General features: G+C 51.3%; 1 protein-coding gene across 1 annotated transcript in view; it reads right to left on the reverse strand.

The window, feature by feature from the left end:
• The window catches only part of ABTB2 (ankyrin repeat and BTB domain containing 2), a 185,471-nt gene that overhangs the window by 16,266 nt on the left and 153,119 nt on the right, over positions 1 to 16,086 (reverse strand). The window contains exons 4-8 of the mRNA XM_061151749.1: positions 7,311 to 7,463; positions 5,830 to 5,995; positions 2,908 to 2,997; positions 2,238 to 2,339; positions 33 to 129 (exon numbers count right to left, since the gene is read on the reverse strand). Coding sequence (XP_061007732.1) covers positions 33 to 129; positions 2,238 to 2,339; positions 2,908 to 2,997; positions 5,830 to 5,995; positions 7,311 to 7,463 — 608 coding nt within the window. The remainder of the gene's footprint in view (positions 1 to 32; positions 130 to 2,237; positions 2,340 to 2,907; positions 2,998 to 5,829; positions 5,996 to 7,310; positions 7,464 to 16,086) is intronic.

Below are 16,086 nucleotides of genomic sequence, written 5' to 3' on the forward strand. Positions count from 1 at the left end.
CAGGTGGAACCGCAGGGCAGCGGGGCACCTACCGGCCGCAGAGGCCAGCTGCAGGGGCGTCTCCGCATAGCTGTCCTCGCCGCCATTCACCGCCGAGCCCTCCACGTGGGCGCCAGCATCCAGCAGCAACTGCCAAGGCACACGACGGGCACTTGAGCGTGGAGGGGAGTGTTTGGGCCATGCGCACGGGAGGCCTCAGGGAGGGACCTTTAGTTTCCTCCCGGCATGTGACCAAGAACCAGCTCCCTTGGGCATCCAAAACTGTAAAACTCTTGGTTACCTTCACGGTTCTTAGTGTCCAGAATCTTCCCCTCTGCTTTTTGTGGTATTGGATGAAGCCCCTGAGCTAGAGGGACCTCTGAGCTATCTCTTCCTTTCAAATAGTTTCCTATAAACTGGCCACAGTGAAGAATAGAAGGTACATGTGTGCTAACTCGCTTCAGTCATGTCTGATTCTTTGCGACCCTATGGACCATAGCCTATCAGGCTCTTCTGTCCATGGGATTCTTCAGGCAAGAATACTGGAGTAGGTTGCCACACCCTCCTCCAAGGGATCTTCCTGTCCCAAGGACTGAACCCACATCTATTACGTCTCCTGCATTGGCAGCCAGGTTCTTTACCACTAGCACCACCCGGGAAGCCCAAGAACAGAAGGTAACACCCTCCAATCCACCAGGGGAATCTGAGGCTCTTGACATAGCAGAGGTTGTGAAAAAGGCAGAGCCTTTCATCTAGAAAATGGGAGAGAGGCCTGCCTTGCAACATTGTTGGGGATTAAGTGAAGAGATGCTCAATTCTCCATAGGGGTTCAGTAACCAGTGGCTTCTAGGGTCCTCTTCAGAGAGGTTCCATGAGCTGCCCAAGGCTGGGCAGTGCAGGTCTGGAGCAGAACCTGGCTGTCTGGGACACCAGGTAGCCTCTCCCAGTTCTGGCAAGGGCAGGCCTTGCAGGGGACAGATGGAGCAGGGCTAACAGATACCAAGCAGTTCCCGCTGGGCCAGCTGGCTTTGCCTTGGGCGGGGGTGGTGTCTGCACCACCGACAGGTAACTTCAGTCCATCTCACCTTTCCTGACTGGCTGCTCTGGAGGGAGCCGCCTTTCCCACCCTCCCAGGTCTCCAGAGACTGAGCCTCCTGAGACGGCGCTTGAGCAATTAGGCCAATCCTACCCGCCCCTACCTGGGACCAGGTGCGAGGGGTCCAGGCTGACCTCTCAGTCTCCCCACAATGTGGGTGTGGGGGTGGCTGTTGGCAGCAGGCTCTCATCAGTCAGAAAGCAGCTGTGGCAGTGCTGTCTGGGTCAGATCGCCAAAGCAGCGGAGGAGGACAGAGACCTGCCCGACAGTGAAACTGGGCACCAGTCCAGACAAGCCCAGGGCACAGCCCTGCAGGCCAGTCTGGGCCAGGGTGGAACTCTGCTCAAGGTCTCAGGAGGACAGTCACCGAGAAGCAGGCAGGATGTAGCAGCCAACCAGCTGACCACCAGCTACAGAATCTCTTATATAGGCCAGGGCTGTGTGGAAAGCGATGAAGAGGCCGACATGACCCCTGCCCTCGAGGGATCCGCGATCCAGCAGATGGCGAGGGTGTCATGCAAACTCCCAGGAAGAAGCGCTGGAACCCTGCAGGCCTGAGGAGCGAAGGAGCCAGGGAGCCGAGCGGCAGCATGGCCATGCTCCGTCCTCAGCTTCCACTTCCAGGCCTGACCCGACCCTCAGCCAGCCACAGCCACCGGGGCCAAGGTAGGCACAGGGTGACGTGGCTGACAGGCGGGCATTGCCAATCTGAGTCTTCTTTCAGGAACTGAGATGCTGAGAGACTATGGCTGCTGACAGGGAGGGGCAGAACCAGAAGGACAGCATGGTATAAGCCACAGAATTCATGAGGGAGGAAGAACAGCTAAGGGTTGGAAGGATGCTTGGAGCAAAGAAACGGAGCACATCTGCACAGATTCCAGCAATACCCCGAGACTCACCCACAGATGCAGAGAGGCCAGGCAGGCCTGGTATCGTTTGGGCCTGCATCTTGTTCCCTAAAATCTCCCATGAGAGCCTGCTCACATCCTGCAAACTAGAGCCTACTCCTTGGGGGCAGACCAGCTGGGTCTCTGTCCTGCTGACCCAGTAAGCTGGCCTTAACCAGTGCCTCTGGTGTCTCTGATCCCACTCAACACATGTGAGGCTGGGGCGACGCTTGGGCTTCAGCCCATCTGGCAAGCTGGGGGCACATTGAGCTCACCTGGACCACAGAGATATGTCCGTGTAGCACAGCAAATGTCAGTGATGTCCAGTGCCGGCTATCAGGGTGGATGGAGGGGTGCCTGGGAGAGTTGCTTGGAACCTGGGAAAATACCACAAGGGATCAGTGTTTCCAAGGTGAGTGACATTCCTGTGTGGGTGACACAGGGGCCTGAGCTAAGGGGGAGCCCTGCAGGGATGGTGGCTAGGGGTCAACTCAAGTGCTTTCTATATTCAATTGGCAATGTCTGCCTGGAGTACCTTGTGGACAAGGCTCAAAAGGATACTCAATTAGTGATGTCTGCCCTGGGCAGAGAGATGGCAGAAGGGGAACTCTTTATGCCTCAGAAGGAGGTAGAGCAAGAAGTGTCTGGAGATGGTAGGGATGGCTGGGGACTAATTTGATAAAAGCAGAAAGGGACTACAGTAACAGAATCATGGCCTTTCTCTCCAATGGACTCCCCTCTGAGCTCACTTCTCTGGCAGGAAGCCCAAATCTTGAGAAAAAACCATCTTTGCTGACTATGATCTCTGTGTATCGTATATTTCCAGTCCTCTGAGACACATCCACTCTGTTGTCCAAATCATCACATCCAGCATGGATGATGAAGACCTTGGGGTGTTCTCTCTCTGGGTTGGGGGCCCAGTGCAGCCCTTTGGGGCTTTCTCACCTGGATGTCCAAGTTGGCTCCGGCATCAATCAACATCTGGACCATGGCTTCATCCCCAGCAGCACAGGCATACATCAGCGGCGTCATACCCTAAGTGAAGCAAACGCAGATGCTAAACTGTCTGGAAATAGAACATGAGGACACGTGTTCCATAGGTGTCTGCCCTGGAAACCAGATAGAGGTCTCCTGCTTGACCAGCTGCTCATCTGGAACAATCTTGGGTCTTGTGCTGGACAGAAGGGGCTGGGCCTGCCCCTCCCAGGCCCAGGGGACAAATGACACCTGAAGGATAAGTAGGGGACATTTCCATGAGCACTACAGGTCACCAGAGGGGCAAAGGGCACAGGCCCTACAGCCAGATTCCAGTACAAAGGCAACCCCTGCTGTAAACTTTGTACTCCTCTGTGCCTCAGTTTCTTTATCTTTAAAATGGGAATAACAACAGTATCTACCTCACTGGGTTGTTGTAAAGAGTATAAGTTACTATGTATAAAGTGCTTAGCCCAGCTAACTAAGGATGAGCTAACTAATTAAAATAACACAACGCCACCATCGCGGCTACCATGTCACATTGACACAGCCAAATCCACCCCAGGCCCTGCACTGGTAAATCACTGTGTGAAGTGGTTTATGCACCATCTCATTTAATGACCATACCATCCCTACTGGGGAGGTTCTGCTATTATCCCCGCTTCACAGATGAGGAGCAGAGGCGGGGACTGACTTGCCCCACAGTCACACAATATGTAAGAGGATGAACTCAGATGGAACCCAGGCCTGCATGAGCCGAGAAGCTCTTCTGCCCAAGGCGTCTCACACAGGGTGGAGAGGTTGACGTGAACGTCTCCTGCTGTGAACAGTTCTGAGCTTTTCTGAAAGCTGAGGCCCAATCCCTACTCGAGTTTAGGTGGGCGGTTAACAGAGCCGCCCCCTGGCCGGGAATCTCCTCTGTGGCCAGTAACAGCAAAGGCCGCAGTGGAAAGTGCTATTCCACAGCTGGATGCTGGCAAGCGTTTGTCTGGAGCCCCGCGATGTTATTTATTAGGTTATTTGTGTGTAGACAAGATCTCCTTACCTCATAAATCCTTGCCTAGTGCACGGAGATAAAGAAATGGCCCGAGATTAATCATGGCTGAGAGGTCCGTCTACCCCACAGATCATTCTACAAACACCGAGGCTGAGGGAACAAACAGGACTTGGGGCACTGAGAGAAAAGCCACCGAGTGAGACCCTGACTGTTTTATTCCCCTTGGCACAAGCTTGACTTCTTTTTTCTCCACACGTCTGTATGTAATTCAGACTGTAAGCCAGTAGATGCGCCTTGTAAGGAGAAACTACTTTTTTTTTTTTTTTTTTGCATGTTGGTCCCTCTCCCTAAAGAGGTTAAATCAAGAGACACTGAGGAACAGATTTCAGGGATAATCATCCTATTGACACCAACAAACACGGAGGCACCTTTATGGAGCATTTACTAGGTGTGATGCAGAAGTCTATGGGCCAGGCACTGTTATCCCACAAGTTGGAGGCGAGGAGACAGGCTCAAGGGGTAAAGCAGCTTGTCTAAGCTGCCACAGCTATGATGGGAGGACTAAACTCCAGGCCCATCTGAGGCTGGCGTCCATGGGCTTCCCCACCCTGCTGCTGGAGGAGGAAGACGTCTCCCCCAGGATGAAAGCCCCGGAGCCCGCATTGACAGAGGCACCTTGGGGAGACACGACACCCAGCCTGTCACTTCCCGGAGCCCTCCTGCAGCAACTCCCTCAGCCTCGTGGTTTCCTGTCCCAGCACATGCCTGACTATCCCGCCCCGATGCTCTGGCTCCCAGCATCTCCCTTCCCTGGGATGCCTTCCCCTACTCCTCTCCGCTGCATCCACCCCCCATCCCCTCCGTCCAGCATGATTCAGGAAGATTCCTTCCCTGACTGCTCCTGCCTGACTTGCCAAAGTCCACTCTGGCTTGGGTTCACCAGGCACCTCATTACAGCCTCTACTGTGTCACCATCTCGTCTGAAAGTGCTACGTGACTTCTATGTGACCTCTCAGCTGCCATTTAACTTCCCCCAAGCTTCCGTGTGGACTTCCAAACTACAACACCATTACCCTGGGGAAGCTCATGCAACTGCATCAAATAAAAATTGCATCTCCCTCAGGCGGGGAAGGGCCTGGGGTTGGCCTGTTTGGGTTCCTCTAATCCCAGCTCTGCTCCTCATTAGTTGTATGAGCTCTGTACCTCAGTCTCTCTATCTATAAAATGGGGATGATTCCTACATCACAGGGCTGTGGTCAAGATTAAATGAGTTAATCTGTGCAAAGTGCTTAGAACAGTGCCTGGAACACAGGAAGTGCTGTATAAATGCCAGCTATTCACAGCAAAAACAAAAAAGAAAGCAGCTCAAAAAACTCCAGTTAAAGTCTCCCTAAAATTCCTCCAACACTTCCTGTCCCCTTCTCTGGCTTCATTTAATGCATCAGCACTTTTTACTAACATACTCTGCATTTCGTGTCTTTGTGTTTCTTAGTATCTGTCTCCTCCTCTAGCATGTTAACTCATGAAGTCAAAGATTTCTACTGGAGTGTGGCACACAGGATGCCCTAATACAAGTCTCAGTGATCATTATCCCTAGCTCGCTATCAAGCTGATTTCTCTGGATGTTCTCCCAGCCCTGCACCATCTCAGCCTTCCAGTGAGGGGAAGCTGAATGCCCGTTACAAATTATTTCCAAGGGGTGCCTGGGAAGTCTCTGAGTTGGCCATCTACGTAGATGGCAGAGTATAATTCGGGAGTAACCCACTTCTTAGAAACACAGCTGAGTGTGTGGGTCTCAGGTCTGGGACAGAACAGACTGAACCACCAGTTACCGCAGTTGCTCATCACTGCGGATTCTGGTCCTGAACCTGGCTGGCGGAGCACTCGGAACACACCTGGTCATCCATGGTGTTCACCCCGTCGGGGCCCAGGGCTTCGATCGCCTGGCTGATGAGGTCAGTCCTTCCGCAGTTGAGCATGCGGAAGCCCAGGTCCTGGTTGAATTTTTCAGTAGCCGCTCGGGCATCCAGCCTCCGGAAGGAACTGAAACAGCATTCGGGTCTGTGCAGAAGAGACCAGGTATGTAAGCCTGGCTGTTTCTGCTAGGACACAGTCTCGCTATGAGAAGTGACACCACTGTGCTAGGCTGATGCCTGGCGTGAGGATGGGGTAGACAGGGAGGACCAGGAATTACTATGTAATCAGCTGTGACTGGCCTTGTCATGCTCAGTGACAGGAAGAGCACACACTTCACCTTTTCTATAAACACGTTAAAGAAGTGCTCTGAGCTCTTGGGAGCTGTCAATGATCAGAAATGAAATCCCCCCCCCAAAATGATCTCTCAGGGGACTTTCTGAGGAGGAAGAAGCTCTGGCTGGGGCTTGGGCCACACACAGTACTTGGTCATGTATTTTTTTTTGCACGGAGAAGGCTGTACTCATTCTCGAGAATGGTCACTGAGGCCAAGTTCCAGTCCTCGATGCTGCATCCTCTCCCCTCAGTGCTTCCGGATGAGGCCCAGAAGCACCAAAGAGATGGCAGAGAGTGGACCAGACTCCCAGGTGCAGCCAAGCCATCCTACCAAGGACAGCCATGGCCTGCAGAGGGTGCACCATGGGCTTTTGATAGGTGGCTTTTGCCTGGAGACTTGATTGGGCCACAGAGTAGGAAACACGTGTCACAGGATGAAGTCGTGGCATTTATAATGGAGAGAGAAGAGGGGGAGGGCGAAGCGAGGTTCTCCCAGGTCAGGGATGGCCAGGGGAACGTTCCTCTGGAACAACTTCAAGAGGCCAGTCCAACACAACAGAGGCACCCTGGGAAGGAAACTAAGGACCCAGGCTTGGGGCCACACAGGCCTGGCTTCAAATTCATGCATGGTCAACTTGCTAGCTGAGCATCTGTGGGCAAGTTACTGCTCCTCCTGGTCCTCAGCTTCTCCATCTGTAAAATGGGCATTAAAGCCCCTTGTTCTCTGAGGCTGTCAAAGGACTGAGAAAACGCATATAAAATAGGAGGGCTCAGCAGTGGCCTGCACCTAGGAAGTGCTCCAGAAAGTGATGGCAACCTCAGGGAGGAGGGCCCACTCTGCTGTGTACCCCAAATAGCCCCGCTGTGAGCGCTCTCTCACCCAAAAGGCAAATAGGAGGCTGCTCTGTGCCAGACCCGTGGTTGTGGAGGACACACTGGGGAGCAGCCCAGGCCCAGAACAGATCAGTTCTAAAAGGTGGGCTCAGGAGGAGAGTGCCTTAGAGCAGATCCAACGCGTGGGCTGCAGCCCCAGCTTTCGGCTCCCTCCCGATCCAGGAGAGTGAGGGAGCAGCGGGTTTATCCATGCCCTCCCCGCCTCCCGCCTCCCTCCTCCCCCGTTCCCTACTTGAGCTGCCGGGGCTCGCAGTCCAGGCCGGGCAGCAGCAGCCGGGCTGCCTGCCGGATGTCGCCGCTGTCCACGGCGAGGCTGCGGCGGTGCTCCGCGTACGTGATGGCCACACGCATCCACTCCATCAGCGGCGGCAGCAGCATGAAGGGCCTGGGGGGCGGGCGGCAGAGAGAGAGGGAGGGTCAGGCCTGGGCAGGGGCCCCCTTGAGCACCCACTCTCAGGACAGCCGTGCATAGACCTCTGTGAGGGGAGAGTCATGAGGTGTGGAGGGGACCCGACCTTCCTCCTCAGGGAGACCCTGATCTGTCCCCTTCCACAGGAGCTCTGTCAGGACTTGGAAGGAATTCCTGTCACGGGCCATGAGCAGAGCCTGAGGGCCTTTGGTGGTCCAAGAGGGACTGGGGACTCTTGCCCCCTCCACAGAATTCAGACGGGCTCTCCAGGGTGCTTGGGTGCAGAGGAGAGAGTCCCGCAGACCCTGGTGTGCCGTTGAGCCCCTTCATCACCACAGACAATACCCCAAGGCTGTTTTCTTCTTGTGAGACGAGGCGATCCCCACTTCTCAGGACTACTGGCAGGCTAAATGAGATGATGCATATCACACTTCACACGCGTTGCTGACAGCCATTCCCTCAACTGACCCCTGGGCTGAAGTGGATTTAGTCACTTCCCGTGGTAGGCTGGGTGGCCCCGGACTGGTGCTCCAGGTCCTCCAGGGAGGGAGTTCCGGGGCCTATGTCGCACCCAGAACGCACAGCCATGGTGTGAGGCAGCTCGGAGGCCGGGAGAGGCAGTTCAGCAAGGCTTAGGAGCTAGGAACGCAGGGGGCGCCTGCCGCGAGTGTTTTGTGGGCCGCCAGGGGGCGCCATTCACAGGAAGGTGACCACTGCCCCCTGGTGGAGCAATATGGTGGCGCTGCCACTGAGGGCCGGGCCCTGCCCTCCCCACCAAGCTGGACTCCTGTCTGTCTGTCCTCTGCCTGTTCTGGTCTCCCACAGTGAGACCTCAGAATGCTCCACAGCCTAGCAGACCTCACGCTGCAGAGGGGCCCTGACAGCCAGTCTTGGCTTCATGCCTGCCGCACCCCCATGCCCCACCCCTCCACACCCCACTTCCTTGGATACCCTGGGCTCCTCACGCGTTAGGTCCCTGCTGTCACCATCTTTCCCTCGGACAGGCAGAGGGGTACTCTGTCCAGGAGGAAGATCGCCATCCTTTCTCCTCAGCTCCTGAGTAAACCACCTGCAGGAAATGTCCTCACGAGACTTCTCTAAGGTTTCCAAAAGCTTAGGTCAAAGTTTTTGACTAAAGTTTAGCTTCAAAGTTTTCAAAGCTTCTCTCTTTGAGGGCAAAGGACGCCTTTTATTTATTTATTTAATAAGATAATCAGATGGGATTTGTAAAAGTGGCTCATTTGGAAGTTATTTTGATGTTCTGGTTCTGACATTCTGAAAATATACCTAGATTTGACTCATTTCACGTGGTTAGTCACTCAGTCATTTCCAACTCTTTGTGACCCCAGGGACTATAGCCCAGCAGGTTTCTCTGTTCATGGGGATTCTCTGGGCAAGAATACTGGAGTGGATTGCCATGCCCTCTTCCAGGGGATCTTCCCAACCCAGCGATCGAACCCAGGTCTCCCACATTGGGGGCGGATTCCGTCTGAGCCACCAGGGAAGCCCAAAGTGCACTAACTGTACCAACTGCTATGATGACAAGGTGGCCATAGGTTGGGAAAGGCTTGTAGCCCTGGCCTTCAGGGATGCTCAGAACATCACCCCAACTTACTTTCCAGCCCTGACTCAAACCTTTCATCAGGACACACCAGACCACCAGGCATTCACGGTTCTCAAGCCCACCCTGGCTGTCCCCACCTCCTCATATGACTGAACCAGCTCTCACCTCTGCCCATCCAGATCCTTTTTAATCCTTCAAGGACTGATTCCAACACCCCTTCTCCAAAGAAAATACTCTTCCTTCTCCAAGATCCCTTAGAACTCTATTCTAGAATGAACATGTCTCATATTCCTGACTAGACTATTCCTCTTTATGACAAGAACGATGCCTCCACCATCCCTGGTTCTCCAAAGTATACCCAGCACAGGGCCTGGACACAACAGATCCTCAGTTAAGTCGAATACTGAAAGGATAGCTAAGCATCAGGAATGTGGCAGAATACATCCGAGTTTTCAGTTCTGGACCAAGTCCTCTTTCTGCCCAGAAAAAAAAAAAAAAAAATGACATATACTTTTCAAGGGCACAAGGTAGACTAGTTAAGAGTGGGAAGCCAGGACTCTTAATGGGGAGCTTGTAGAATCCAGGAAGGAACCACAATTCACTTGTGAATTACCCTCCTGTTTATAAGATCTTCCTTGGTTGTGAATGCCCGTTTGAATTCCCCCCAGATATTTCGGAATTTTACAGTTCTTACACCACAGTGCTGCAAGGCAAGCTTAGAGACATACGTCTACCTATCAGTCCCTCTGATTCAAGGGGAAGGCTTTATTTAAACCACCAGCACTGGAGACTGAAGGGTAAACAAAAAGATAGTTCACGGGTGTGCCAGCCATTCTTCCCTATTGTGGCCAACAGCCAAGACAAAGAGCCAAGTGTGGCCACAAACACTCTGAGCAGCATCTCCCAGCTGCACTACGGGAAATCCGAGAGGGAACTCAGGAAACCATGAAGTCTAATCAGATGGTGTCATGATTCATTCCCCAGGCTTGTGCCTCTTACAACTTGGCATGTGAAAAGATGGAGTATTGGTAATTGGTGGGCAGATACTGGGGACTGGTTCATTAAGCCTCCAATTTTCCTACTTAGCTGGAGATGTAGAAAACCGAAAACTACATTTCCCAGACTCCTTTGTAATTAGACTTCACCATTAAGACAAAGCTGCATGAGATCTGATAAATGGATGTGAGGCGGAGGTCCCCTTTGTGTCTTCTTTGCTTGTTCTACTAGCAAACCAAGTCACAAAACATGAGGTATTACTTTCCCCCCTGTAGGGCATTCCAGTGTTCATTTCCCAACTCCTGAATGCTTCAGAGACAGCAGTACTGCTACTGAAGGCAATAGCAAAACCTTCTTGACTCCAGCTTCAATCCTGAATTGCAGTTTCTGGGGTTATCTCAGAGGGAGAAGCCCCCCAATAGCAAGTTTTGTATTGTTCTTGGTTGGAGTCATTCCTGGAGGTTCAGCCTTAGACCTGCTCCTTGAGCCCACACAATGATTCTTTTGGCACATAATTCCCTGCATTAAATCCCTTCCTGTTTAAAACACCTAGGGTGTTTTCTATTTCCTGAATTGCACACTGATTAATATTCTCAACATACAAAAATACTCCAGGGTTAAGGCTATCACTATGCCTCTGACTGGAACCCACTTGTCCATACCCAAGGCCATTGCAGGCCCCCAAATGATCCTTTCAGGCCTTTCTCCTTGGCCTACCGGCTGACCTGTGGCCCATAGGAAAGTTAAATGACGAGCAATTCATGGACTTTCTCAGTAACATCCTTCCCTTGGCCTGTGGGCTCCAGGCTACTATTTCCTTTCAGATTATTTCATCTAGCCCATTGGGCATGCTGAGAAGCTGGCCTGCATTACTGGGTATTCTGGAAAATCCCTATAAAAACTCCCATCTGTACTGGCCACAGCTATGTTCTAACAGGGGGTGAAAGGGCTCCAGAGGAGCAAGGCTGGGAATGACTGGCTATGCACCATCCCCAGGGTCTCTCTGGTTCCCTCCCAGAGAAAAAGGCCTGTTTCCCTCTTTTTGCCTTTTCGCCAGGCTGTGCTTGGCCGCAAGCCACTGACTGTCCCCTCTGCTGGGCCTGGCACCTTGGACTAGTGGTTCTCAAGTGCTTTGGTCTCAGGATTCCCTTTGTCCTCTTACAGGTTATTGAGGCCCTCAAAGAGCTCTTGTTTATGTGTGTTGTTCTACCACTAATTACCATATCAGAAATTATAACAGAGAATGTCAAACCTCTGAATACACAGGCTCACATCCTGTCAGCCATCAGAGTGATACTGTGCTTGCATGTCACACAGTCTCTGGAAAACTCCCTAGGAACTTGTGAGAAAATGAGTGAAAGGGCAAATAACATCTCATTGTTATGAAAATAATGTTGACCCTGAGGCCTCCTGAGAAGTCTGTGGGACCCAGAGGGTGACCACACTTTGAGAACTGCTGCCTTAGACAAATGCAGCCTTGCCCTAAGGCAAGGCTGCTCTCAGGCGTGGGGCTGGGATCCTGCCCCAGTCCAGTCAATTCTAGAATGGTGTGTGGTTTACATGCACACTCCTGGCTTAAGGATCTGAGGATTCCACACCGAATCTTCACTGGGAGAAAACCCTAATTTCTAGAAGCCACTGAACTGAGTCTATAACCTTGGACATATCATTACCTTCTTTGGGCCTGTTTTTCTTTTAAAGATGGGGTTAGATTAGTGGTTTCTGGACACTTACCATCATGAGAAACCCTTTTGCTGTTATTTCACAGCCTCCTTAAGATTAAAGCTGTACTTTCTGTACCTTCTTCACCCAGACTCTGGAGAGAGACTGCCCTAGGTTGCAATCCATTGCACTCTTGATGAATTAAATTATAATCCTGTGCAAGTTATCTTCTCTCTCTAGACTCAGCTGCCCATCAACAAAATGGGTATCGATAATAGGGCCACCTCACAAGATGGCCAGAAGGATGTACAAAAAGTGCTTAGCACATGGTAAGTTCTTGGTAAAGGTTAGCTGTTATCATTTCAGTGTCTGTTGATAGAGAAAATACATAATAGCAGAAAAGGCTACAAGAATCTATTAAATGCCTCAGCTCCAGCCTTCATCAAGCCCAGCCAATTCCCTCTCCACACCCCCCAACCTTCCTGCAAGTGTAAACATGTAAAGCTTGCAAAAGCCTGCCAGCGAGCTGCCCACCACCCACTCCACCCCAGCTCATAAAACAGAGCAACAAAAGGCAACCACTCCGTTCAGTGTGATCTGGAGACTGTTTCTGGCAGTGAAGGGCCTTGGCCGTCAAGAACCCTAGACGGGGGAAGGGGCAAGGACAACACAGACCCAGAGGCCACGGGGTCATGAACAAGCGAGGGGGTGAGGGGGTGGGCATGGGATACTGTGAGGGACCTGCAGTCCTTGAGTGCTGCTGGCGGCCTAACCACGGAAACACCACACATACTACTAGCAAACACATCCGGTCGGGCTGCTTCTGTGACAAACAAGGCCACTTAAAAGGGTCACCGACTCCGAGCATTTGTCTTTGTGTGCATAAAATAGCAATTCATGTCATGCGGAAAACTCGTAAAATGTAGCAAAGAAAGTGGGCCTTTAACAGGAAGTGGGGTGAAGAGGAGGAAACAGAGGCTCCGGGAGGCCCAGTGTCTCGCCTAAGGTCACAGAACCCTTCAGCACCAACAGGGAGACCAGCCCCAAGTGTCGTGACTCAGTTTCTCTTCTCCCTCTTTAATCGAACATTTGAGCCTGAGCATATCAAGCCAACAGGCTCACAAGGCCCCTCACCAGGAGCAGGCCTGCAAAAGCCATTTCTTCCTGTTAAAAAAGAAATGAAAGAATAAACTTCTTAAGGCCTTGGCTTTAAGAGGTCCCTGCAGCCTGGGAAGGAAAAAAAAAAAAAAACCCTGCCCCACTCAGCAAGCGTATGATTTATTGGGATTACAGTCCCACAAGCGGTGTCTTAACAACATGAAACAGGAAACGCCTCCGATTTCCAGCTCAAAGCAGGCTCTGTTCTTCCTTGAGGTGGGCAGGGGCTTTGGGGAGAGAGTCAGGTTGGCAGATGGGGCACAAGCCTGGAACTGGGGGCCCAGGCATGAGAAGACCTTGTGCCTCTGTTGCCACCGGGCAGGCCAAGTCTGGGGCCAGTAGGTATGTCTCCTCTGCGCCCACCCATGAGGACTGGATTCAAGGATTCAGGCAGGCGGGTCTGGGAGGTGCCCACCGGCTGGGTAGGCCCTCGACACCCGGCCTGAGCTCAGCCCTGGGAAACCTGGGCCATGGTTTCTTAACTTCCACCATTGACTGGGAGTAGAGGGGGCCCTGGGGCACAGGCCGGGCTCCCGGGGCTGGGAGGGTTTGCGGGAGGCCCATAATGCCTTAGGCTAGCTCCCTAAAGAGATGTCCTCATCAGCGTCTAAGCTCAGCCCACCCCAAGGTAAGGACCCTTAGTCTAGGAAAGGAATCTCACAAGGACCAGCCACAGAGATGATGGTCAAGGGAGGGGCTGGCCAGATCGCCCACCCTCAGCCCTAAATTCTTACACTGACTTTGCCCTGCCTCCAGTGAGGGCCACTGCTGAGCCCTGGGGTGGAATGGGGTGACCTTCCCTCCAACCCTTCTCTCTCCAGGATCTTGCTCAGAAGCACACTGCTTCTGCACCCCACCCTGCCATGCTGCCTGGATTGGGCCTGGCAAGTGGCACCATCAGGAACCTGCAAAGATGCCAACCTTTTCCCAATCAACTGCCAGCTCTTCAAGCAGAAACTGCTCTGGGAAAGTCAAGGTTGGCTCTGCTTTGCCAACTCTGAGGCCCTTACCCCTAGGTCCCCCAAGATTTCCAGAGGGCTGCGGTGGCCTAACACCAAGCCAAAACATCCATGGAGAATGAAACCAACATTGTCCCAAATGAAGTCAGATTCCACTCCCAGCACAAAGGACGCGATTCTAGTCTGTCTCACATCTTGGACTAATTATTTTTCTAGAATGGCTTGGTAAACCAGAGTGGTTTGGCTCAGCTTGGAGTCAGAGCTGAGCAGGCATCTCTCTTCTGACTTTGAGGACTACCTCCCCCCTGCCACAGCCCCTTGGCCTTGGACCCGGCAGCTGACCCCTGGCAGAATATCCACCTGGGGTCAGGTGACTTCTGTGAGAGGCAGGGCTTAAGGCTTTCTTCGGGGAAATATGCTTTTCTTATTAAAACCCATCTGGTACAGATTAGAGGCACCAGAAAAACCTCTACTTGCTCAGATATGCATATGGATATAAATTTAGATTACAACCAAGTCATGATTAGCTGTGAACGATTTCCCTACCTCTTCCCATTGGTTGCCCGTCAGGGAACCTCAACATGAGCTATGGATGGGAGGCCAATAGTGTAGCAATCGGGGTATCCTTGGGTATCCTGGCCCAGCTCCCGAGGCAGCCAGGATTACTCAGGAAACACAAACAGCTAGTGTGTACAGAGCATCTGCTAAGCACCTGGCATAGTTTTAAGCCTTTTACATGTATTGACTCATCTCATCCTCATCGCTACTTTAGGAAACAGGTATTATTATTGTCCCCATTTTATACACGGGGAAACTGAGGCCTGTAGAGGTCAAGTAACTTGCTCCAGGTCACACACCTAGTAAGTGGCAGAGCGGGGAGGTGGTCCCAGGCAGGGTACCCCCAGGATCCAAGCTCCCAAATAGTACACTCTACTGCCACCTAGCTTAGTAAGCTGACTCTGGCTTCCCATTTTCTGGACTCTACACCACCTCTTTCATCTTGGGAATGATGAGTATTAAGCATGGTAACTGTGTAATCTGTCACCAAGCTGGACCACATTTAAGAAGGAAGAGGAGTGTTCCTGCCAGCAACACTGGGACAGCAGGCATAAGAAAAAGCATAAGAGACAAGTGTCTCCTTATCTTTGACAAAGGAGGCAAGGATATACAATGGAAAAAAGACAACCTCTTTAACAAGTGGTGCTGGGAAAACTGGTCAACCACTTGTAAAAGAATGAAACTAGAACACTTTCTAACACCATACACAAAAATAAACTCAAAATGGATTAAAGATCTAAATGTAAGACCAGAAACTATAAAACTCCTAGAGGAGAACATAGGCAAAACACTCTCCGACATAAATCAAAGCAAGATCCTCTATGACCCACCTCCCAGAATATTGGAAATAAAAGCAAAACTAAACAAATGGGACCTAATGAAACTTAAAAGCTTTTGCACTACAAAGGAAACTATAAGTAAGGTGAAAAGACAGCCCTCAGATTGGCAGAAAATAATAGCAAATGAAGAAACAGACAAAGGATTAATCTCAAAAATATACAAGCAACTCCTGCAGCTCAATTCCAGAAAAATAAATGACCCAATCAAAAAATGGGCCAAAGAACTAAACAGACATTTCTCCAAAGAAGACATACAGATGGCTAACAAACACATGAAAAGATGCTCAACATCACTCATTATTAGAGAAATGCAAATCAAAACCACAATGAGGTACCATTACACACCAGTCAGGATGGCTGCTATCCAAAAGTCTACAAGCAATAAATGCTGGAGAGGGTGTGGAGAAAAGGGAACCCTCTTACACTGTTGGTGGGAATGCAAACTAGTACAGCCGCTATGGAAAACAGTGTGGAGATTTCTTAAAAAACTGGAAATAGAACTGCCATATGACCCAGCAATCCCACTTCTGGGCATACACACTGAGGAAACCAGATCTGAAAGAGACACGTGCACCCCAATGTTCATCGCAGCACTGTTTATAATAGCCAGGACATGGAAGCAACCTAGATGCCCATCAGCAGACGAATGGATAAGGAAGCTGTGGTACATATACACCATGGAATATTACTCAGCCATTAAAAAGAATTCATTTGAACCAGTCCTAATGAGATGGATGAAGCTGGAGCCCCTTATACAGAGTGAAGTAAGCCAGAAAGATAAAGAACATTACAGCATACTGACACATGTATATGGAATTTAGAAAGGTGATAACGATAACCCTATATGCAGAACAGAAAAAGAG

This window comes from Dama dama, chromosome 1 (genome assembly GCF_033118175.1).
Source record: "Dama dama isolate Ldn47 chromosome 1, ASM3311817v1, whole genome shotgun sequence".
NCBI classification, from domain to species: domain Eukaryota; kingdom Metazoa; phylum Chordata; class Mammalia; order Artiodactyla; family Cervidae; genus Dama; species Dama dama.